A 27086-nucleotide genomic window follows, 5' to 3' on the forward strand; every position below is an offset into this window, starting at 1 on the left:
TTCAATGGCGAATCCAGCTTTGTGATCCCCACTTGGTAGGTTATCCCTTAATTCCAAAAAGTCAATGATGGCCTCATCGTTTTGGAAGAAGTCAAGACATGGGGGATTTGGTTGGTTCCATTTGATGAGTTTAGGGTGGATAATGGGCATGACTTCATCGATTAGGTTAAGTGCATTAGATGTATCAGTGAGGGTTAAGATGTTATGGTGAAGGTCGTTAATGGTACTCTCCCTATCAGAATCAGGCGTAGGATGAGACATAGGGTCTGTGGAAGATGTTTCCAGTTCAGGAACCCAAGTGGTCTTTATCTGTGCTTCTCCATAAACAGGGATGTCTTTGCGTGGTAGAGGTAGTGATGCATCTTCCTCATCTGAAGTGTTAAGCTGTACAGAATCAAATTCCCACTCATGTGAGTCAGTCTCCGAGTCACTTTCCAACATCAGATTACTATACCATATTGGGATGCTTTTTGAATTAAATATTGCAGGTGTGATTGGTTGATGTACCTTTGTAGTGATTGGTGTTGCAGGAAGGTTGATGGGGATAAAATAATATGGTACGGGGAGTATCGGTAATATTGACTTAGTGGCTTCTGCTGGAACTGCTGGTGCCATAGATGCTGCTGTGGGTTCTGATACAGTTGTTGTTGCTAATGGTGTTGCTGATGGGATTACGGGTTCGTTTGGTGGGATGAGTGGCATTAGTGATGGTTGTGTTGGGATTCTAAGCCTCGGTGGGGCAGTTGTGATGGTGCTTGATGCTGCTTTGATAATGAAAGGTGTCCTTTTTGCAGTAGGCTGACATAATGGTTTGCTGGGTTTTCCTTTGAATTTGAGTTTAGGAAAGATCTCTTTTTCAAAGCCTAGGCCTGTATTACCTTTGGGCTTGAATTCCAGTAGTAGAGGTTCATGTCGTCCTTGTTTGCAATATCCCAAAGCACTCTGACCATCATACCCCATTCTTTGCATAATGAGGAGACCTTTGCCATATTGATCCATAGGAAGCTTAACTTGTGGTATATCAGTGGTGATGGGATCTTTATAGATCCATTCCGCTAAGTCCTCATCTTGGTTTTCTTCTTCTTGACTCTTTCCAAGGATAAAAGGCGTCAAAGCACATGCTGGCGTGATTAGTGGTTGTTGGAGTAAATGTTGTGGTTTACCATGTGTTCTAGGAGAAGTGGGCATTTGTCCTACACAAAAGAGTTGACTCAAGTTGTATTCCCCAGGACCTTCCTCTGCTACTTTCATCTTAAGCTTTTCTTGTTTTGGTATAGTGGTGTTTGAACTGGCAAGAGAGGCGGGACTTATATATGATGTGGAGGAAATGGCTTCTCTATTATTAGGAATGGTAATCTCTGGTTGATGGCTGATATTATGGCAATACGCAAAGGGATTTGCATTGCCCAGGATTGTGATCTCTACACCATTATGTGGGAACTTGATACATTGATGGTAGGTAGATGGAATGACTTGCAAGGCATGTATCCAAGGTCTCCCTAAAAATAGATTGTATGGCAGAAGAAGGTCCAGAACTTGACAGATGATGTGCTTTATCATAGGGCCCACTTGGATTGGGAGTACCACAGCTCCTTTGGATGAACACTCTGCATCGTCATAGGCTTTGATTGTGATCTTCTTGCGAGGATCCACTGATTCTATGGCATATCCCAATGCTGTGACCAACTGTAGTGTACAAATATTCTGGCCTGCTCCATTATCTATCAAGACTCATTTGATCCTATGCTGGTTGATAAAGCCTTCAATGTGTAGTGAAGCGTTATGAGGTTGCTGGAAGGAAGAGTTGTCACTTCCAGAAAAACTGAGACAAGGTGATGACTTTAGACTTCCAACCATGGCTTAAAATTGGTCTGTATTCAGATTTGCAGGAACTGACACCTCTTGGAGTGCTTGATCCAAGATATTTTTATGAGATGGCAATAGGTGCAAAAGCTCTAAAATGGATATAAGTGCAGGCGTTTTATCTAATTGTTCCACAAGATTGTATTGCTTTGGTATGGAGGTGGTGCCTTGTGGAGCTGCCTTTATGGTAACCTTGCCACAATGTGTAACAACATTGCAATTGGAGTAGGGATTTTTTATGGTTATAGTTGTAACTTGTTCATTGGCATCATACAGGTGATTTACAGTATAATTATACACAGCCTGTGTATAATCATTGGTATCAGTGCCTCTCCTAGAAGTGGAAGGACCCCTTTGATCTTGTGATGGAAGTGGATTTTTGAACATCAGATGATCATTATTTGTTGTTTTTGGGTCATGTCCTTCTATTTCAATTTCTCCTCGGTCAATAAGATCCTAAATAAGATCTTTCAATTGATGACAATTACTTGTCTTGTGTCCTCTCCCTTGGTGGAAATCGCAGTGTTCAGTATCTCGTCACCATGCGGGTTTGACCTGAAGTTCATAGTTTGATGTTTTAGGGAGAGTGACCAAATTTTGAGAAATGAGTTGTCGCAATACTGTTTCAATGGGTTCCCCTAAGGGAGTGTATGTGCGTTTTTGTTTTTGCTGACGAGGCCTTGGTTCATCGTGAGATGTGATGCGACCTTGATTAGAAGGAACATTTGTGTTATTCTAAGGTGGAGGATTCTGTCCTACAAACCGAACCACAGGTTGTGCACTTTGTATAGTCCTAGCATCCACAACCCCATCATTGACGATATTCTTGTTTTTGTTCCAAAAGCTTGGTTTATCACTATTGAAGCATGGGCGAGGACCATCCTTTGGTTCATTATAGATTTTGATGAGTCCTTTCTTGATGAGTGCCCGTTCACACTTCAAACCCTTGGTGATCATATCATTAAAAGAGTCTGTGTCTTTAACATCTAGGTGAAATTCCATTTCTTTATTTAAGTTGGAAATGAATATTTCCACTAGTTCTCGTTCAGGTAACTGAAGAGAACGCCTGCTAGACATTTGACACCATCGTTGCAGGAATACTGAGAATAGTTCACTTGGTTTTTGTTTAGTGTTGCATAGATCAGCCATGGTGATGTCGCCTTCAATGTTATGAGAGTAATGAGCTAGGAACTTCTGGATGAGTTCCTCAAATGTTCTAATGCCACCTGGTAGTCAGGAAAACCATGATGTGGTTGTTCCTCCCAAGCTTTGGGGAAAAAGGCACATTAGGTATGTGTCTTCATATGCCACTTCGAGATAAGCGGAATGAAATTCTCTGACATGATCATGAGGATCTCCCTTTCCTCTATATTTTTCAAATTTGGGTGTTTCGAATCCTCGTGGAAAGGGTGGCATATAAAGACTCCTATCAAAAGGATAGGGACAGATGTCATTGAGTGAGAATTGGTTAGTTTTGACACCACTATGAAGTTGTTGGGTGAGATTCGCGACTTGTTGCCACAACATCTCCATTTCATTTGGAGGAGGAGGTGGTGGGTTACCTCGAGGAATGTTATATCTGATGGGATCTCTACCTCTCTCCTCTTCATGGCGACTTTGTCTTTCTGATGCCTGTCTTAATTGGGCAAGATCAAAGTCAGAGGGGAGTTTTGCTCCTTCTTGAGCGAGCTTTAAGAAGTGAGCATCTGCATTGCTCCTGAGTATTTCGTCAAAAAGTCTATTAAAGAGAGGGTTATGCTGGGCCCTTTCTATTGTTGTAGGAGTAGGAGTACTTGGGTTTTTGTCATTTGCATTTCCTCCAAGTGCTTCTTGAAATTCATTGAGATTTTCCTCTTCTTCTTCCATTTCTATTTCTCATTGCCTTGATTGTGATCGGGTTTGGGCCATTTTGTTTACAAGCTTTTATTGAAGTTGTGTGAAAATGATGATGAGTTGTTGATGAAATGAAAGATTGATGGTTGGTGAATGGTTTTGCATGTAAATCTCTAGCACTTTTAAGGTAGATGTAACCGAAATTCCTTTTTTGAATTGCTTGTTTGTTTTTGATAAGGTTGGATGTGATAAGGTGTAGAGAAATCTGAGATGTGTTACAGATTTAACTACCTAGTAATGAGAGGATTCACTCATGAACTAGTTTTAACCTGCGTAGATGTGTCTCTTAGGATGAGCTTATCCTAGATGTAGAAACAATCTAAAAAGTGATGTGATGTGTTTGATTCAAGCAGTATCTAAAAAGAGAACTTGGGACAAGAACCTCTTAATGTTTTGAGAGTTGGAACAGATTGATGATAAAGTGATGATGGATGAATAAGATGATGAATGAAATGTTTTCAACTTCAATAAAAGCTTTGTGTTACAAATGGGACAAACTCTACCTCTTCCCTTTCAGGTGTTGGTGGTATTTCTCGACCTGTGTTGTATGTGATACAAACGTTTGGGAAAAAGTTGGGATTAATCTTACCTCCTTGGTTTTTGTGATAACTCAGAGCTCTATATTGCATAAAAGCTCTGCGGTTCAATGATTCTGAATCAAATTCATTTGTTTTGCCTTGAAGGTAGAGACGCATGTGACACAGAAAAACTCTATGAGAGACAAAGATTTGTCTATTGATATAGAAGAATTTCCTCCTTTTGATCAAAGCCTTTGAGCTTAATGGTCTTCTTTTCAAGTTGATATTCTGACGATGCTTCTTCTTTCGCAAGATGTGAAGAATGGTCATAAAATTTGACTCTTTGTTGTTTTCACTTTGTTTTTTATGTGTTTGGTTGTTTTGAAAAAAATGTTTGGTTGGATGAATACTTTGTTTTTCTTTTGGGAAGTGATTTTTTGATTTTTCTTTGACAAGAAAACAAAGCCAGCACACAAACACAAGAATGTAGCCTCAAAGGCACAAATGAGTATGGGTCTAGATCAACCCAATCCTTGGACTTTTATATGACCCTTCCTTTAGATGTATTTTAAGGTGTATTTCCAAAGCCTGAAGTCGGCTCAATTTGCACTTGGTCTTTAAAATGAACACGCTTCAAACACTTTTTATCCCTAAGGTCAAATGGCCAGTTGTGATAAATTTAGCCCACATCTTGATATTTTTTCAACTTTGGTACTACATACCTTATGAATCCTGCCTTGGCAAGTAAGGATGTGATATACTAAGTCTTGCATGAGCATAACAAATAGATGATCCCTATGATGGGGGAGTCACCAGTTTTATCAAGCCACAAGTGACCTTTCAAAAAGCTATGTTTCTACTCAAGGAAATATGTATGGTGAGTATCTTGGGAGCAAAACCATCTATGCTCTTGCACTGAATTATATCTCAAATATTCTCAATCAATAGAATGGGTGGGCTACTACTTAAAGGTGTTTAGTCATGTTCGATATTTTTGGACATAAGTTCATTCTGCAGTGACTCACTTAAGAGCCTTGTAACCAGTGGTGGGGCCCATTTGTCCTTTCAGTTAGTTACACTATAGGAACAGCTATACCCAAGGCTACAGCTTTCGCTCACACTTGATTTCTATAGCGGCTCAAAGGATTTACCGCTCGAGGTCATTCCCAAGAGTATCGATCCCTTGGTAGGCCTCTTTTAAAAAGATAAAATTTGAGTGTTACTAACACTTTTCTCTTTCACCTAGGACCACGAGAGCCAAGGGAGAGGATAGTGTGTGTTAGAAGTAGGACCACTCGACCAACTCTTTTGCACAAGTGTGCCAAACACAAAATTCACTTGTTCCTTTTAACTTGTCATCACAATGATTTTCTATCTATTTGGAGATGTTGCTCCAACAATCATGGTGTCCTTTTTAATTTTCAAAGGCAATTGTTTGAGTAAACTGGAATTTGAAAATCCTGGTCAACTTAATGAAAAACATGTTTGCATGAAGTAAAATTGCTTTAAAAATGAGACAAGTTGATTGTGAATTTTATTTGCACCAAAAATGGAAGTGAGGATTGTGAGTTTTATCTTGATGCAAGAAATAAAATTTGTCTTGTTGATTTTAAGCACCAAAAGAATTTGTTCCTAACTTTGCAAAAAAAAAAAATTTGTGTGTTTGTTTTTGTGATTCTTTTTAACTTTGAACAAGTGTGATTCTTTTTAGAAATCTAAATGAAAGATGTGGTTCTTTTTAAAACTCCAAATGAATGTGTAGTTGATTTTAACCCAAAAGGAAAATGAATTTATTTTATCCTAACTTGAAAGACGAAGTTAGAAATATGAACAAATTTATTTCCTAAGCTAAAATTGCTAAAAAATCCTATTGTAGGGGTTAGTTAAAACCTGCACAAAAGATAATTAGTTAGAAAAATCCGCATGTTTTGGTAGGCTTCTACAAGCCTAAAATTTTTGGTTTTCAGTTACAAGGAATTTTCTTACAACTCTCTGTTACAATAGCTCTACTTTGTGTGAAAACAGAAGTGCTATTTAACACGAAAGAGCAACAATATAGACAATAGTGCTAAAGTATCAATTTGCAAAGGTGCTAAATTGAGAACAAAAACGCAAGAGAATGACCTGTGTGTCAATTAAAACATTCAAAAGTTAGTAGTCTTCAAAATGATTTCTCTTTGATTCACGTCGGGTTCACCAAATGATGCTCTGCAAAAAGGATTAGAAAATTTGTTTGATGGCAACACACACAAGAGCACAAGAAACAAACGTTAGTGTTAGCAACAAAAGATTATCCTAAACAAGCATATCAAGAGAGATATTACGCATGAAATAGAAAGCATATAAACATAGAATAAAATAGCTAATCAAGGTGCTCATAGTTGCTTCTCCCTTGTTCCTCTCCTCTCCAAGTTCCACATGAGTGTAGCTCTCAGCTTTTAGCACTAGCCATGGATGCCATATGGAGATTCAAGATGGTTGAATATGATAAGCAAATGCTATGCAAGTGTAGATAGTGATGCTATGAAAAAGCTCTATGCTAATACCAGTATAACAACAATACTCTAATGCTTCCTCTTTGCTTGAGGAGAAGGGTTCTATTTATAGAAGAAATGGGGAAATGAAGGGTTAAGATTGAGTAATTTTACCAAGGGTTAGGATTGAAAGATATTCAATCCATGTGAGACTTTCAACCCAATCCCATGCTGACAAGTGTCACCATGAGGAGGCTTGAGAGGAGAGATAAGGAGCATTAAATGCTTGAGGGGACATGATGGTTACCCTAGTCAAAGAAATAAATGCTTTGAATAGACACATGGGTTACATGAGGGTTAAGTTAGGGGTCAAAGTCCTTAACCATGGGTGCAAGTGGAATTAACCATTAATGGTCATGTAAGAGCCATAAGTGGTTTGGAAGACTTTAGAGGTTAATTTGTTGAACACACAAATCATTAATTGTTTTTCAAAGACTTTGGAGTCTTTGAGAAGTGACTCCAATTTGCTTAGGAATGTGACAATATTTAGGGGATGGATTAGGTTAATTAGGAAAGGTTTAGAAGAATCTAGAAGGGGTTTAGGCATGCAAGTGGATTTTGTAGGAAAATGCAAGTGGGAGGAATTTTGGTATTTTCAATTAAAATAAAATCATTTATTTCAATTAAATGGTGTAATTTGCATTTGGATAAATATTCAAATAAATATTAATTTATTTAAATGAGAAAAAGAAAGATAAAGCATTAAAATGCTTGAAGACTTTGAGGGAAACCATTAAAGGCTTGAAGACTTTAAGGGAAGCAATTAAAGTCTTAAGAAGACTTTAAGGGAAGCCATTAAGTTTGAAGACTTTAAGGGAAACCATTAAAGGCTTAAGAAGACTATAGAAAGAAGCCATCAAGTTTGAAGACTTTAAAGCCATTAAGTTTTGAAGACTTTAAGGGAAACCATTAAAGGTTTCAAATGGGTGAGGATAAATAGGATTTTAAATAAATAATTTATTTAAAATAGTTGTGCAACTTGCATTTGTAGGAAAATGCAAGTGGGTGGAGGATAAAGGTGATTTAAATAAATGATTTATTTAAAATAGTTGTGCAACTTGCATTTGTAGGAAAATGTAAGTGGGTAGAGGATAAAGGTGATTTAAATAAATGTTAATTTATTTAAATGTGAGAGAAAATTTAATAAATAAATATGATTTATTTATTTAATTAATGGTCTGAATTTGGTTAAGTGAATTAAATCAAATAAATTGAATAATTTACTTAATTAATAGGAGAAGAGGTTTAAGATGAATTAATTAAATATATTAATTTAATTAATTATTGATTGATGGTTAAATAATCAAATAAATACTAAATATTCATTTAATTAAATGGATAGATTTATGTGACTACAGTTAATGTATATGGGTTCACATTTTCACTTTTATTGATGAGGGTTTGAGGACTTTAGAGTTCACTATTTCAAATGGCTTCAATGGTTTCAATGTAAATTGCATCAAGGGTTTACATTTATACTGTTTGAGAGAATCCAAAACATTGTATCAGTTGGAATCAAGGGTTTACACTTTCACTCTTTAATGGGTTAAGTTGAGCTATTCAAAACATTTCCTTCGCTTTCAAGGGTTTAAATATCAATTTTTTTAGGGATTCACTTTCACTGTCACTCTTTAAGGGTTTCGATATCAATTTTTGTAGGGATTCACTTTCACTATCACTATTTAAGGGTTCATAAATTCACTTTTATTGTTTAAGGGTTTGAGGGCTTCCGAATCACTATTTTAATTGTCATTAACGGTTTCATTTTCATTGTCTATGGGTTTACATTTCTACTCTTTTATGGGACAAGGTTACCTATTCGAATCTACTCCTCAAATTGAAGGATTTCAATTTCAATTGATTGAGGATTTCACTTTCACTATTACGGTTTTAGGGCTTCACAATTTCACTTTTCTCCTTTAAGGGTTTTGAGGGATTCCAAATCACTATTTCAATTGCCATCAACGGTTTCAATTTCATTGCCCAAGGGTTTAGATATACACTGGTTTATATTTGTAGGTGAACAATTTGAATATATTCCTTCGGGGTGAAGGGTCCCAATTTCAATTGTTTGAGGGATTCACTTTTCATTGTTTTTGTTTAAGGGTCCACAAATTTGCCTTTATTATTTAAAATTTGTTTGAGGGCTTGCAACTCACCATTTCAAATAGCATCAAGGGTGTACATTTCACTGCAAATGTGTTATATAAATAGTTCTCATGTTACTTCAATAGTTGTGAAGTGAATGAACTACCAATTACCTTTACTATAATAAAAAGGGTTTAATTCATACTTGGTTTCATTGTTGAACCTCTTTGTTTATAACTTTTATAATTAGTTGCCATGTTTCTTCAATAGTTGTGAACTGAATGATTTGACCAATTTCGTTCATTAGTTGTGAAGTGAATTAACAACCAATTACCTTTAATGTAATGAAAAGGGTTTAATTCATACTTGGTTTCATTGTTGAAGTTCTTTGTTTATTACTTTTATAAGTAGTTTCCATGTTTCTTCAATAGTTGTGAATTGAACGAATGACCAATTTAGCTCAATATTTGTGAAGTGAATGAAGGCCAATTACCTTTAATGTCATGAAAAGGGTTTAATTCATAATTGGTTTCATTGTTGAAGTTCTTTGTTTATTACTTTTATAACTAATTGTCATGTTTCTTCAATAGTTCGTTAACTGAATGAATGACCAATTTAGTTCAATAGTTGTGAAGTGAATGAATGGCCAATTACCTTCAATGTCACAAAAAGGGTTTAATTCATACTTGATTTGATTGTTAAAGTTCTTTGTTTATTACTTCTATAAGTAGTTACCATGTTTCTTCAATAGTTGTGAACTGAATGAACGACCAATTTAATTAAGTAGTTGTGAAGTGAATGAACGGCCAATTACCTTTAATGTCATGAAAAGGGTTTAATTCATACTTGGTTTCATTGTTGAAGTTCTTCGTTTATTACTTTTATAAGTAGTTGCCATGTTTCTTCAATAGTTGTGATCTAAAACAATGACAAATTTCCTTCAATAGTTGTGAGGTGAATGAAAGGCCGATTACCTTTAATGTATTGAAAAGGGTTAAATTGATACTTGGTTTCATTGTTTTGTTTATTAATTTTATAAGTAGTTGTCATGTTTGTTTTATAGTTGTGAACTGAATGAGCATCCAATTTCTTTCAATAGTTGTGAAGTGATTGAACAACCAATTACCTTTAATGTAACAAAAAGGGTTTAATTCACGCATGTGAAATTGAAAACCTTAACCCCTTAAACATTAACAATGAAATTGAAAACATTTACTGTCGAATTGAAATCCTTAAACCCTTAAAAATTAACAGTGAAATTGAAAACATTTACCTTCAAATTGAAATACTTAAACCCTTAAACATTAACAGTGAAATTGAAACCCTTAACACATTTGAGTATACTATTCCTTACATTGGTTTAAGGGTATACAATACACCCTTGTAGTGGCATCAACTACGCATCCCTTCTCTTTAAGTATCACTCCTCCATATAAATGAGGATACAACAATATATGTATACACACACGTGCATGCGTGCGCGTGCTCACACACACACACACACACATGAATGAGATTGAATCCCTTAAACTATGAACTAAAACCCTTAAAGCCAAGTTTGACATATCATGCATATATTTATGGACATGTTTATGCATAAGTGTATGTGCATGTATATGCATATATGTATGCACATGTGTGTGTGTACAATTCTGTATGTACATTTCCATACGTACACGTATGTATGTACATGTATGTTTGTATATAACTCGGTGCTGAAAATGAAACCCTTAAACCCAAGTTTGACATTTCTCAGGTGCATATACATTTCAATATATGTACATATATATATATATGTGTGTGTGTGTGTGTGTGTGTGTGTGTGTGTGTACACACATTTATGCATATACATACATGTATTTCCAAATACATATGTACATGTTTTTCACTATATGTATGTACATTTTGTATATATGTATGTACGTTCATGTATGTATATAGGGTAGAGGAGCCAGAACGTGCACACCCTAACTTTAGGGGTCCATGAGGCAAGCCACATGGATCCACATACCAAGTTTGACAACTGGCCAAGCTGACTGTTGAGTTGCCTACACCAAATCAAAATTATGTATGTGCATATATATCAGGACAACAAAAGTAGTAGAAATAAAAAGTACTTTTAGGGGTGGGGGCCAGAAGTTGAAAGGCACACAAACTAGCTACCACAAAGGTCTATATTCTATTCTTTAGGGGTGAGATTTAGTCCTATTATATATTTGTTGCATGTGATCATATCTTAAAATAAAATATATGATTTTATGTGGAATAGAATTTGTAGTTAAATATTAATATATTTTATATTATAATATAATTTATATATAATATTTATTATATTTTAAATATATCTATCTCTATTTCTTCATATTTTTTCTTTCATCTCATTCCATCTCTGTACTCATATATCTCTTCATTTGTCTACCTCTCTTTATGTATCACTTCCTATCTCTCTGATATCTTTCTATCTATCCATCTCCCATTCTCTTCTCTCTCCTATTATATTTACTCTTCCATCCATTTCTATCCCCCTCTTTATTCTCTCTTTATCTCTATGTCTCCACTCCTCTCCATATCCCTCTCCATCTTTATCTCCATCTCTATCTATACTTTCATCTTTATATCTCCTGGATCATAATCTCTTTACCCCTCTCCTTTTCACTTTTGTCTCCTCTGTCTCTCTCAATTTTTTAGCTCAATTATCTTCCTTATTTAGTCTTTTTATTTCAATTCTATTTGGATCCTTGTAAGTGGATGGAGGCTTAATTATCTTCCTAATTTAATCTTTTTATTTCAATTGTATTTAGATCATTGTAATTGGATGCATGTTTGATTTGAAGTTGTCATTTATCCATTGAAACTTTATTACATAAATATTATTTTTTAAATGACGTACCTATTAACCTCATGTATTGCTAGTTCAGTCGTTCGGTAGATTTCTCGTCTCTTTGGAATCTTGTGAGTTGTCCCATTATACTTCATGCGATTCCCGCCTTTTTGCAACCTCCCTATATTTATTGACACGTAATGTTCGGTACGAAGAAAATATGAAGCAGGAAACATCGACGAAGCCACGTCTGACGTCTAAAATCGCTTTTGCCATGTGAATGTCATTATCACTGTCGGAATACCAAATACAACAATAAGTTAATTCTGACTGGGCTGTCCGTCCAGAATGACTAATTTTTTTATGACAGCTACGGAATAGACTTTATGGTGAAGACCCCATCGAACCGTAGATCCAAAACTACTTAACGGCTCGGATTCAAACGTAGAGGAGACGCAACCAGAAAATTACACCACGAAGATTCTTTTTCCAGTCCCTTTCTAACGAGGGTAGATTTATTTTACTCGCATTGTGTTTTTTTAAATTTAAAGACGAGTTTTATTAAAAGTAGATGTGTTTTTTTTCGGGTCAAAATGACGTGAGTTTGAATTGAATATTGATTTTTTCATACTTTTTTAAATTTATTTTGGTTTTAATTAAAAGGATAGATTTTTCCTTTTTTACAATCATGTAGGATTGAATTGAATTTTGGCTTTTAAATTTATTTTTTCTATTACATTTATAATATCAAATTTTATTATTATTTTTTAATTTAATTTGAGTTGATTAAGATGGGGTTGCATTAAATTTGATTTTAAAAAATTATCATTTCTTTATTAAAAGATAATGTTAAGATGTATTTTTAAAATTAGATGTTTATTTAATTATAATTATACATTTTAATAGTTTGTAATTAAAAATTTCATAAAATGTAATTTTTAAAATTTTGATTATATTTAACAATAAAATTATTTAAATATGGTTATTTGACCATCAAATTTAGGTACTAGATGAGTGGGAGTTATATTAAATTCAAATTGTTTTTACAATGTGTACATTTTAAAAATACAAGTTTAAACAATATCTTTCTCTTGAATTGATTAAAATATATTGTATAAATAAAAGTAACATTAAAATCATAATGAAACAATTAAACCTAAAACATATAAAAAAACATAAAAAATTACCTAAAACAAAAATCATAAAAGAAACAAGAAAAAATTGACTGTACACAACATTAAAATAAAATTTAAGTTCAATATTTGTAACACCTTAACCATTCGCACCACCAAAAGATGAGCCAAAAATAGAAATAAAAGTCAACACTTAAGCTAGCCAAGGGAGGTTAACGTCATATATGAGCTATGGCCAACATACAACCCAACTCAAACCGCCATCTAGCAAACCAAGTCTAATCAAGCACTAGTAATCTTCAAGATACCCTTGGAATATGTGATTGAAGATTTTCTACCAATTTCTTTAGATTAACACAACTTGGACATGAACATTTCTTGAATTGATAAAATATTGTAATAAATTATTTACATCAAACTTTGATATCACCACGGTATCCAATTGATTCAACATACGATGGGCCATTAACGAAGAGCCACATTTATCCTCCTCCTCAAGTTTGAAGACAAGACAACTTTTTTTTAAAAATGAACTTGTATAACATTGTTTCTCCTAATTTCATCAAGAAATCTTCAAAAGGGACTCTTGTACAACTAAATGCTTTCCTATTCGTTCCTTCAGTTTTGATCACTCTCTCTCTCTCAAATGCTTTCATTTTGTTCCCCTCTCCCTTGTTGACTCTCTCTTTGCTTTTTGTTATTAAAAGAGGCATCCTAAATATAATGAACCTAACTTATTTTGTAAAGTTAAAACTGAGAAATAATTTTAAATCCAGAATTATGATACTCGCTGTTAAAAAAAAAGAAAATAATTAAAATGAAAAATGATTTAAATAACTTTTACCCTACCATATAAATTGGAGATTAATTCTCTTTCTATTTTTTTTTTTTATTAATCCAATGCAAAACACTAAAATGAAACTGTAAGAATACAACTAAAATAAAAGCATTTGACCCTTGAAATCTGATAATCCATCCCAACATGTTCTATGTGCACCCATAAATTTACATGTTTACCTGCTGTACTATTGCATTTTAGTTTCTCAGTTGTTAGAAGAGACATCAAATGTTCACATTATAAGAATCCAAGTTATGTCAAGTAATAATCGAGAGTGCCAGTTTTTCACTGGTTAAAAGCTGAGGCATGTGAAAACAATCCATACCAGACACCCGTGACATAAAAGGACAAAGTATACCATCGAAGATGACTCGACATAACAAATCACTCACATTCCAGAAAGCGACCGTCACATGGGGCGGTTAAACACTTTCTTATCAAGAAAGGAATGTACAACTACTCAAATAATTGAAGGAACTGGGAACGCTTCCCAGCAAGTTCTACCCACACTGTGATAAATATACATCTTTCTTTCCCTGGCTTACACACATTCAATGCAGTTTAGGATCTTATTTTTGTTAGTTTGAATTGTTCGGTAGCTGAGAACTAAGCTTTAGTTTCACAGTTCCTCAAAAAATTAGATATGGAATCTGCTATGGTTGCTCTTGTAGTTGAAAAACTTGGCAAGATGGTGATAGAGCAGATAAATAAGGAGGCTTCACTTGTTCTTAGCTTCAGAGAGGACTTTGAATGGCTGAGCAATAAACTTACAAGAATAAGAAGCTATCTAAGAGAAGCAGATCTCCGAAGTGCACACAATGAGTCAGTGAAAAGCTGGCTGCTGGATGTTGCAGAGATTGCTTTGGATGCAGAGGACATACTGGACGAATGTGCTGTTCAATCTGAAGGTACTGATAATGAAAGCGCCCAATCCTCTTGTGTTTGTGCTTTCAGTTATTCTCAATTAGTGTTTCGCTATAAAATGGCACGTCGGATTAAGGACGTGAAAGATAGAATGAGGTCCATTCTGATAGTTGATGCAAAGGAGCTGAAGCTTGTTGGGGATGTAACTCATTCAAACCAACCCTCTACGAGTACAGCACAGAATGTAAACTGGAGGGGTTTCAATATGATAGAGAGGGATTCACATCCAGCTGTGGCTATTGAGTCCAAGGTTGAACAAGTCTCCCGCCTGCTCGATGACCCTGCTGCTCCTGTCATCGCCGTTGTTGGTATGGGCGGCGTTGGGAAGACATTTTTAATGCAAAATGTTTTCAGCAGAATAAAGGATAAGTTTGAGAAGTCAATCTGGCTGGCAATTTCTCAGACTTACTCTCTTAAAAAGTTGCAAGCTGCTTTGGCCAGGGAACTAGATTTGGACGACGTCGTTAATGAGAGGGTAGATGAGGTGAAGGCGCAAGAGCTGATTCATGGCCGTTTAGCAAGCACAAAGTTCCTCATTGTGCTGGATGATGTGTGGAGGGCAACTGAGCAAGAGAACTTGGTATTGGCACTTGGCATTCCAAGGGGGAATAACCCTGAGAGCAAAATTGTGGTCACAACACGAAGCAGACATGTGAGCAGCAACATGAATGCTCGTGTTTATGAGCTGCAAACTTTGTCAAAAGAGGAGAGCTGGAACCTGTTTTGCGCTTTTGCCTTTAAAGGAAATCAGCCAACACATCATCTTGAAGGGATTGCTCGTCAAGTGGAAGGGGAATGCGGGAAATTGCCCTTGGCTGTTAAAATAGTGGCAGCATCTCTGGCGAACACGACACTATCTAGGGAGTGGGAATCTAAATTGCAGCAGCTAAGAGCGGCATCTTCTACCGAGGATCCAATTATGCAGATTCTCAAGCTAAGTTATGATTCTCTCCCTGCTCATCTTAAGCCCTGTTTTGTGTATCTTTCTTTCTTTCCCGAAGATGAGGAAATAGACTACCAATATCTCATAAATCTGTGGGTAGCGGAAGGATATATTCCTCAAGGAGACGACCAACTAGACATTGGATGGAGTTATATATGTCATCTTCAAAGTCTATGTCTGGTCGAGAGAGTACATGCCGGGGTTGGTGAATATGGTTATGGAGTGTGCTACAGAAGGTTCAAATTGCATGATTTATTGCTTGATTTGGCCATGAGCATAGCAAAAGAAAGTCAATGTGCATTTAGTGTGGAGGAAGCCTTCAAGAAAGATCTCACTGTGCAAACAGGCAGGACGTGTCACAGAATTTTAATGGGCAAGAGAAGCATAGGCGATGATGATGTAAAGGTAATGGTAAGAAACAGGGCATATTCTGCATCATATCTTCGCACTATATCCTTTTCAAAAAATTTGGGCATTCAAAATATTCCACCAAATTTGATCAATGGTGCGAGAGTGCTGCGTGTACTTGACTTGAGTGGCACTGGAATCTCGGCATTGCCCAATTGTGTAGGAAATTTGAAGCTCCTTAGAGTTTTGAATTTAAATGAGACAAATATTACCGAGGTACCAGAATGTGTAAAAAGTATTAAGGGTCTTCGCTTCCTTGACATTTCTTTTTGCATGAGTCTAGAACAGTTCCCCAAGTGGATTGGTGAACTTAATTCCCTGGAACATCTGGATATACGCCAATACATTGAGAAATCCATGCCGAAAGGAATATCAAAGCTTGTGTCTTTACAGGTATTGAAATTAACTGATATGAACAAACTATCTGTGGAAGACAATGACTTCTTACAGTTGCAGCATTTTGTCAATTTGGTGAACCTTCGTGAACTGTTAATAAGTATTCATCACGAGGCTGAATTGAAGAGTATAGAAGATGGCATCCTCGCCTCGTTGGTGAAGGTGCGTAATCTGATAATACAGAATGTTACTACTGACAATTGTCCACCTGTATCGGAGAAAATGTTAGCTATGAAGGATCTTGAAAGCCTTTCCCTAATCCGGTTTGCAGTGCCAAATTGGATATGTGGTTTCTCAAATCTGATGGAATTGAAGTTGTCGAATTGTCATTGTGTTGAATATCCAGCACTAGAAATCATGCCCAGCTTAATAACATTGTATTTAAGCGAGAATAGCAATTGCAAGGCATTGCCAAAAGGGTTTGGGAAGCCCGGGGGATTCCCTAAACTACGGGTTTTTGAAATTATTGACTTTGTGGTGTTAGAGGAGTTGCCAGAATTAGAAGATGGAGCGATGCCACGCCTTGAGATACTACAAGTATTGTCATGTGAGAATCTAAAGAAACATCCATGTGGATTAGAGCTCTTGAAAAGTCTGAAAGAGTGTCACTTGTACTACATGAAGGTGACACAAATGTCTGAGAGTGGGGAATTATTGAATAAATTGAAAGCCAATAATCCCAATGTCAAAATTTACGGTCTAGAAAACTGAGGTTGTAGAATGCTGAAAAGCAAAAGGTGTATTTTTTATAATTTCCTTTTATAATGTAAATGATTGTTTCATTGTGTATGATTTATATAAAAAAAATATTTTAAAGATATTTATAAAGTTCAAAATTTGAAGATAAATATATAATAATTTTTTTTGTATAAACATATAATGAATATTTATGAAACAAAAGTACATTCAAAATCACTTGATACTTTTAAAAATAAAATAATATAATTTATAGCATGTTCATCATTCTTACTACTATAAAAATCATAAATATATCTTTTAACAAATATAAAATATCAATCTTAAATTATCAGATTTAATTTAGAGTTGTTATTTTATTTTAAAATTATTTGTTTAAATTTTATTTTAAAGTAATTTTTATTGATTAAAATTTATTTAGCTACTTAAGATTTATTTTATATACTTACAATATAGAGAGTTTTTAAATATATCTTTATATTTTGTTTTTAATTCTTATTTGAATTATTGTTTAACTTTATCATTATTTACATTTACTTTATCTATTTCATAGTTATTATATAGTTTTAGTTTTCTAAAAAACATGTGTTGGTAATGTTTTAGTTTTCATGTATATGTAGATAATGTTGTCTTATTGTTACAACCTTTCAATGTAATGATGAAAATTGTTAGTTTACCTAGTAAGTGTGTTATGTAAATTTAATAATTTATCAATTGTGTTGAGTATTTAATATTTGGCTTGTCTAAGAAAACGGGTCAGTGTAAAAGCCTTTATAAAGTTTATTGAATAATCTCGTCATATAAAATATCCAAACATAATATAGTTTCTATGTACATCCAAATTATCTACAAATTTAATTCTCAATTTTATTTCTAAGTTTGATCTTAGAGCTTACAATAGTATTGGACCTATGGGAGGCCCTAAATTTTTACTGAAGTGTTGCTCCTTTTGATCCTCAATATCCATACCAATTACTATAAGTTGTTAAAATTTCCAAAAGACTTTATGGACAAAAGTGTTTTGGTCAATTTTTTGTGTTTATATGACTTTGTGAGGTTTTGGTGGACTACTAGACTTATTTCTTTTATCTAATGCCTCATTCCTACATCCATTCTCATGTAGAATCTTTGTAAACGCTATTTGGTCTCATTTTCTCTCTACCTTTGTTCATTTACTTATTTGTTAGATTCTAATGTTCAACCAAACATCGAATATTCCCATCTACCTTTGGTTTGCTCCCTTTGTGGACATTTTTGGTTTGCCAAGATATCGTCCTTATTAGGTTTCCTCATCTTGAAATCTCATCCTCTTTCATTCTGAATCCTCATAAATTTTTTAGTCCTTCCTTATTTCACCATTGTCATCTTACAAAGTGAATCTAAACATCTTATTTCTCCTCACATCTGTTACACATATAATTTTATGTTGTCATTGATGTTAAACTTTTTGGTGGTCCAAATTTTGGCTCATAATTGATCTGATTGATCTAATTGGTCTAGATATTTTGTTGAAAGTGATATGATGCAGAGGTGTATGAATGTCTTGCATATTATATGTAGTATGCTGGTAAATATCTATGATGATAAAATAAGGTGCTTTCAAGACTATGTGGATATGCTATTTTTGTCTAGAATGAGCAAGTTATACATCAAATCTGGACATATTGGTTTGTAGAGCAATGATGAGATGACACTATGGTGTAAGTATGTATAGGTGATGTGTGGATGTGTGGAAAGTATGTGAAGGTGTAGTGGATGGAAAATATTGATGGTTTGTTGTGTTTTTGGACGATTGATGACTTTTTGCTTGGTCAAGAAACTCTATAACTATTTCAGGTTACTACTTTGGTGAACAACATCTTTGTCTATGTATTAGATGGATGTGTGGATTGTATTTCATGCCTTTTAGTTTCTAATTTTAGTACGTCTTAATCTAATTTTGGGTTTTCCAACCTTGGATTGTCTAATCGGCGCCTTTTCCATTCTCAATCCCCATAAATTTTTAATTCTATCCTTATTTCACCATTGTCGTCTTACAAAGTGAATCTAAACGTCTTCTTTCTCCTCACATCTATTACTCATATAAGTTTATTTTGTCATCGATGTCAAACTTGCTGGTATTCTAGAGTTTGACCTGGAACTGATCTGATTGAGTTTTGATATTGGCATCAAACTTATTGGTGGTCTAGATATTTTTTCGAAAGCGATATGATGCAAAGGTATATGAATGTTGTGCAGATTATTTGTAGTATGGTAAATATCTATGACGATAAAATAAGGTTCTTTCAAGACTATTTGTATATGTTATTTTTGTTTGGAATGAGGAAGTTGTGAATTGGATCTATGTGTGGACATATTGGCTTATGGAGCAATGGTGAGATGACACTATGGTGTAAGTATGTAAAGATGATGTGTGGAAACTATCTAAAGGTGTTGTGGATGACAAATATTAATGATTTGTTGTGTTTTTGGAAGATTGATAACTTTCTGGGTTGGTTGAGAAATTATATAACTATATCTTGCAGATTATATGTAGTATGATAAATATCTATGACAATAAAATAAGGTGATTTCAAGACTATTTGTATATGTTATTTTTGTCTAGAATGAGGAAGTTGTACATCAGATCTATGTGTGGATATATTGGCTTGTGGAGCAACAGTGAGATGATGCTATGGTACAAGTATGTAAAGATGATGTGTGGATGCGTCGAAACTATCTAAAGGTGTTGTAGATGACAAATATTAATGGTTTGTTGTGTTTTTGGAAGATTGATGACTTTTTGGGTTGGTTGAGACATTGTATAATTATTTCAGGTGACTACTTTGGTGAATAATATCTTTGTCTGTGTATCATATGGATGTGTTGATTGTTTTTCCTTCCTTTTAGTATTTGAGTTTAACACATCTTAATCCAATTTTGGGTTTTCCAACCTTTGATTTCCTAATCAACCTCTTTTCCTAACTTTGGAACCAAGTCCTTTTTCCATTAGTTCTTGAAACATCCGATCGACCAATTCCTTAAAGTGGTAGATGTTAGCAATGTTCAAAAATTATTTTAAGGCCCTAGCCCCCTTTGTAGTTGGCATATCGCAACTCATCAGAATAAAATCACTCACAAGTCTATAGTTCCCGAGTTCTATTTTTCTCTGATTGCCCAACATTCCATTATAGATGAGTCATAGTAGTAAGTAAAAGGCCTTCACTTGTCTATATGTTATTGGCCAATCAAACTATTTAGGAACTTATGCTCACACATTTCAAATGGTTCTATGGTTCCAATCTTTACCGATGGCTCATTAACCAACAACTCTTATTTTTAGGCACATTTTTAGCCGTGACATCAGCAAGCTAAAGCATTAATGAGTCGTAAGTATAAAAATTAAATCAAATTATGGGAAAAGTGTTGACACACTTTACAAAGAGAATGTCAGTTTATTTTGTGAGTTGGATAATATGATATGTCATCGTAAGCATGCAAGTCTTAATGGCTCCATGCATACTATAGAGCTACCATCTTTGGGAAAAACTTTTAAATATTATGTGTTTTGGGTGGAAAATGGAAATTAGTCTAAAAGTCTATATCAATAGTGAATTTTCAAGCACAGGAAAGTAAGGTTTGAGACAAAATTATTCTTTCTTCCCTATTACTTTGGTAATACTTAAAGCTTTGTGAGTGAAATTAGGAGGAAGTCTTCTTTGCTACGCTCATTAGTTCATATCTTTATCTTGCTCTACATTTTTTATCATCAACTTAGTTCCCACTATAGTTACAGAAGCCCTAGCTCGTCTTCTCTCATGTAAGATGAAACCAAATATGTGTGAACCTACTATAGGAAGTGCCTTAGATGAAGTGAGAGACACAGACATGGGGGACACTCATCTCCATGATGTCTTGGGAAGATTACAATATCGTCACGGGTCACACATTACTTAGAAAATCATAGATAGTGATCACTTACAAGCTAGAGGTTTCCCACCAATCTTTGCATGTCTAGACAACAAAAGTAGTAGAAATAAAAAATACTTTTAGGGGTGGGGTCCAGAAGTTGAAAGGCCCACAAACTAATCTCTGAAAAGACTCTTGTTTACTACCTAATGCACTCACATGTAATGTGATGATTGGGCCAAGGTCTCAACAATTGGAACAAGAACCCACAAAGCTTCAACAATTTGAATAAGAACCCACATAGATTTAACAATACATTACAATATGTACAATTACAAGCTTTACATGGATTGTGTATAGAACAGGTGAATGCCACTTTTCCTCACACTGCTATAATCAACCAAGTGTTGTAATGGTTAAAAAATATCCATCATCTTTTGATTACAATTGTCACAATCCTATACCATGAGAACATGCAATCATTTAAGGCCTTTGTACTCATGAGTTATGCTGCACCGAAACATTCAAATCGAATGGTCCGTGGAAGACAATTCACAAGTATAAAGGTCTTCAAATGGTTGTGTGCTCTCGTTGTAGTCAATCATGGAGATAAATACTCATAAGATGAAAATAATGTCTTCAAGTCAGGTGTATTGGATGTTGCAAGCCTCAATAAACACGAGCCCTTAGGTGTATGTAAGGAGAGGTGATGCATAGTTAATGCCACTAAGCTACAAGTTTGAAGGTGGTGAAGGGATATTTTGGTGGAGAAGGTGGTCATTTGAGTGTGCATGTGGCTAATTGCCTTGCGACCACCCCGTTCCATATAGAAGTAAATCATAAAAGGTTTTGGGTCTGCGCCTGGCCATGTTCTAGTTGAAGCATCGAAGTGGCTTAATTTTGACAAGTTGGGGAACTGGTCATGGGACACATGGTCAAAAAACTGACTCAACATCCACAATTTTCATTTGTGGTAGCCAACTCAATTGTGGAAAACTCATGACTTCAAGTAATGAGAACTTGAATCCTTCTAATTGATGCAAAATGAAGCATTTAGTTGTTGACAACTTTTCTAAATCATCCCATTACATGTTATGAATTGCATCTACAAGCAAAACATAGAAAATGCACAACATTGGAAACAAAAAGTAGTCATTTGTTGACATGCTCAAAATTGGAAACAAAAAGTAGTCATTTGTTGACATGCTCAAAATTAGAAACAAAGAGTAGTAATTTGTTGACATGCAAATAATTGGAATAAAAAAGAATGCATTTGTTCATAACTTGCTCAATCATCCCATTACATGTTGTATATTGCATCAACGTACAAAAAGATACCAGAATTCATGTCCAATAATTATCTTTATTACATATATTTGTAGTTCTTATGTGTAACTGTAAATCAGATGGCCAAAAAATAAAATTAGATATGTCTTTTTAGAAGTCAATTAAAAAAAGGAGGCAAATAAATTCTTGGCCTTGCATTTGATGCCCTCGATGCTACCATGTTCTTGTCACCTTTTGTTGCTTCACTAGTACTCAATTTAGTTTGCATTGGGCTACAATATTTGGGGTTGCCACCATATGGTCGCACCCCTGCAATATATTTTGAAGGAGCAGAAAATATATGGGATGGAGAAGTAGGTGGACAATTTAACCCTATTGGAAAGTTCGACATGATTGTGTTCATTAGATCCTGTTTTCTGGGATGTCATTTAGGCAAAGGCATGTATGGTCTAGATTCACTGTTTAACATCCTCTTTCTTGCCAAAATAATTCTCTTCTCCTCAATTGCACTTTCCTTAGCCTCTTGTTTCATCCTTGCTTTCTCTTGTTGTTGTCTTTCATCCTTTTTCCTTCTTTTCTAGTTCTTTTAGCCTCTCATTTTCCTTACATGTTGCAAGGGGCCTTAAGTGGTGCTAAGGGTTCACACATGTGTTGTAACACATGCGTGACCCCTTAGGACCACAAAAGACAACTTGCGACAACATTTGGTCTTATGTTGTCCTAATAGGTCCTAATGGGTGCACATGTGTCACAAGGGGCCTTAAGTGGTCCTAAGAGGATAGGCATGTGTTAGAACACATGTGTGACCCCTTAGGATCACATATGACCCCTTGCGACACCATTTGGTCTTTTGTGGTCTTGATAGGTCCTAACGGGTGCACATGTGTCACAAGGGGCCTTAAGTGGTCCTAAGGGGTCATGCATGTGTTAGAACACATCCGTGACCCTTTAGGACCACATATGACCCCTTGCAATAATATTTGGTCTTTTGTGGTCCTAATAGGTCCTAAGGGGTGCACATGTGTCGCAAGGGGCCTTAAGTGGTCCTAAGGGGTAACGCATGTGTTATAACATAGGCGTGACCCCTTAGGACCACATATAACACATGTGTGACCCTTTAGGACCACATATGACCCCTTGCGACACCATTTGGTCTTATGTGGTCCTAATATGTCATAAGGGGTGCACATGTGTCACAAGGGGCCTTAAGTGCGTGGCCCCTTAGGACCATATATGACCCCTTGTGATACCTATTAAGTTCTGATACTAAATGTAAAGTACTGATGCCAATAGCTAACAAGATGAGAGGGGGGGTGAATCATACAAACTTAATCTTCCATAAAATCAACAGATTCAACCTCAGTAACTTATACTTCAACAATATATCCAAAAAACTGCTAAACATGTAAACTAATAAACACATAATCATCATAACACATATAACACCAGATTTAACGTGGAAAACCAAATAGGGAAAAACCACTATGGGATTTTGGACCCACTAAGAAATATACTCTTCTAGAGTATGCTTGGTTAAAAGCAAATCCTATTAAATATTACAAACACATTGCTAGATGTGACCCGGTTAAGGGATTTCCCTCAGATCTCTTAGGATCTTCACTTTGTTAGAAGTGACCTTGTCAAAGGATTTGAAACACTCATTTAGAATGTTACCTTGCTAGAGGATTTACAAATAAGACTATTAAGTCGACTTGGTTAAGAGATTTTTTGTCACTTACAAAATAACAGTAATAAATATATTTGCAACTTCACATCTAAAATACTAAAGCAGATTCTATTTTGCTCAAAACAATCTTGTCATAGGACTTATTTTGTCCCTCTGCTGGGCTCCTTACTCTGTTATTCAAACAGGTGTTCAAGCTTCTGTGCTTGGTAATCACTATGCAGCATCCCTATGCTTACACTTGCCCGCATACATTGTTTATCAACAATTCCTTATTTATAAACAATTTGCTAACCGCTGAATCTTCTTGATCACATTTCCCATGATCAATCTTAGCCATCAGATCTTCAATCTTAACTGGGTTCAATGCATCCTTCGATTTGAAAAACGTTTTACCTCGCCTAGGGACTTGCAGTCCTTTCTTGGAACTTGCACAAGGTTATTGTGATTCAATCTACGCTGTAGATCTTTCTGCTGATCTTCCATTGCTGTTGATCCTTAACAAACTTCATGCATGACATACCAATCATTTATACATCTCCAGCTAATCATTGTCCTTCATTAAATAATGCTTTTATCCATCCAATGCGCTCTGTCATAACTCGGTTGCGACTCGGTAAATACTAAACTTTACTCGGTAGACATTCCACCTTCATTAACTGATAACGATAACCTTAGGGTTTACCAACTAGGTTCCTTAGGGTTTACCGACTAGGTTCTTTGGGTTTACCGACTAGGTTCTTTGCTCGGTAACATAGTATAGTATTAACCTTACAATTAACAACATATGTAGGATATCAAAACAATCTAAACATCATGATCTCATCATTGTCTAACTCGGTAATAGTTGCCCATTGAATATCTTATTTCTCCCCTTTCTTATCACATTCTTTCTGTGTCACTTACCGACATCTTAATTCTCTTCAAAACAATCTTCTCAAGATATGGCAACATCATACTGAATCAGAAAATCAATTTCTTGACATCAATGACAAAATAATGTTATAAAGATAGTTATCATCCTTTTTCAGTTATATCAATAATCTCCAACAACCTTATCAATATCCTTAATGAATATCAACAATCTCCCTTTGTACTAAAAATGCCAACAATCTCCCCCTTTGGCATTGATGGCAAAACCAAATTTTAAATGGTAATACCAACAAGATATTCAAATTGATTCAGATTCAGATTGCTATTAGACTTCTCTTGTTATCCTTGAGCTGTTAAAATCTCCTGAAGTCTTCTGCCTTTTGTAATCTTCTCCTCCTATCCTTAGTCTTCCATTCTTCTTCATTTAGGATTTTACCATTTAGTCTTCTCCCCCTTTGACAACAATGCCAAAAAGTAAAAGAAATAAATCATGATTTCTTCCTCTGTTTTGTGATTTGCCTTGTTGTGTATCATCTTAGTCTCGGTCAGTGAGTAGAAGATAGGGGTGGGACCCCTAACTTGCTTCTGAGATACTCAAAAGTGTCCCTTGGCAATGGCTTTGTGAAGATGTCTGCTAATTGCTCCTTTGAACTAATATATTCCAGCACAACTTTCTTCTCTTGAACTTCTTCTTTGAGATAATGATACTTTATAGAGATATGCTTTGTCTTAGAGTGCATTAAAGGATTCCTTGAAATGTTAATGGCACTCGTATTATCACAAAATATAGTTATTAGCTCGATAACTTTCTCATTTATACCTTCCAACAATTGTTTTATCCCTGCTATATTTGTGCAATTCAATGCTACAACAACATATCAGCTTCTGTTGTTGACTGTGAGATACATCCCTGTTTCTTGCTAAGCCAACTCACTAGTCTTTCTCCTAAAAAGAAAGCTCCACCACTTGTGCTTTTCCTGTCATCTATGTTGCCTGCCCAATCAGCATCAGTATAAACTTTTAAATCAAAATCATTTGTCTTTTCATATACTAAGCCATAATATTCAGTGCCTCTTAGGTATCTGAAAATTCTCTTGATTGCTGTCATATGGGTTTCCTTGGGATCTGCAAAAAATCTTGCAACAATACCTACTGCATGTGCTATATCCGGTCTACTATGCACAACATATTGCAACTTCCCAATCATAGATCGGTGAAGTGTCTCATCAACAGATGTAGATTCATCATTATTTGATAGTTTACAATTGGTAGTCATAGGAGTACTTACAGGTTTAGAATCCTCCATTCCAAATTTCTTCAAGATTTCCTTTATGTACTTGGATTGAGTAATGAAAATCTCATCTTTCATTTGCAGTATATGTAAACCTATAAAATATTTTATCTCACCGATTAATGACATCTTAAATTCTTTTCTCATTTCATTTCCAAAATTCTTGCATAGAGAGTCATTTCCACAAAATATAATATCATCAACAAATATGGTTGAGGTCAATATTCCATTGTCCTCATCACTCTTCATGTACATGTTGTTGTTTTCACTTGTCCTTATAAAACCAATCTTGATCAAGTAAGAGTACAGTCTCTCATACCATTCTCTAGGTGCTTGTTTTACACCATATAAAGCTTTGTTTAGTTTACATACTTGATCTTTACTCTTGTCTTCAACAAATCCTTCAGGTTGTTCAATGTAAACTTCTTCTTCTAGCATACCATTCAAAAATACATATTTAACATCCATTTGATATACCTTGAAATTTTTGAAAGCAGCATATGCCAACAATGTTCTTACTCCCTCAAGTCTAGCCACAGGTGCAAAGGTCTCACCATAATCTATTCCATCTTCTTGAGCATAACCTTTGCAAACTAGTCTTGCTTTGTTGAGAATGACCTCACCTTTTTCATTTAGCTTGTTTCTGAAAATCCACTTAGTACCGATTACAGTTTTGTCCTTCGATCTTGGGATCAATGTCCATGTGTCATTCTTCTTGATTTGATCAATCTCTTCTGTCATAGCATTTACCCAATCTTCACTGTTAAATGCCTCTTTTACTATTCTCGGTTCAAATTCAGATATCAGACATGTGTTCTGTCTCAGTTTGCTCCTTGTCATCACTGGATCATCCTTGTCTCCTATAATCTGACTTGATGCATGATGTCTTCTGACATATTTGGCTAATATAGGCTCGGTAGGTTCTGTATGATCTGCTTCATCACTTGGTAACTAGACATTATCTTCATTTTCTTCAGCAACTTTCTCGGTAGGACTTCTCGGTTGAAC

The 27086-nt window shown here is 35.1% G+C and overlaps 1 protein-coding gene across 1 annotated transcript; it reads left to right on the plus strand.

Annotated features, from left to right (window-relative positions):
* The first annotated feature begins 14167 nt into the window (after positions 1 to 14167).
* On the plus strand, positions 14168 to 17147 carry LOC131041690 (disease resistance RPP13-like protein 4). Its single transcript, XM_057974860.2, has one exon. It carries the CDS (start codon positions 14332 to 14334, stop codon positions 17068 to 17070), a length of 2739 nt encoding a protein of 912 aa, XP_057830843.2. The 5' UTR covers positions 14168 to 14331; the 3' UTR covers positions 17071 to 17147.
* The last annotated feature ends 9939 nt before the right edge of the window (positions 17148 to 27086 follow it).

This window comes from Cryptomeria japonica, chromosome 4 (assembly GCF_030272615.1).
Source record: "Cryptomeria japonica chromosome 4, Sugi_1.0, whole genome shotgun sequence".
NCBI lineage: Eukaryota > Viridiplantae > Streptophyta > Pinopsida > Cupressales > Cupressaceae > Cryptomeria > Cryptomeria japonica.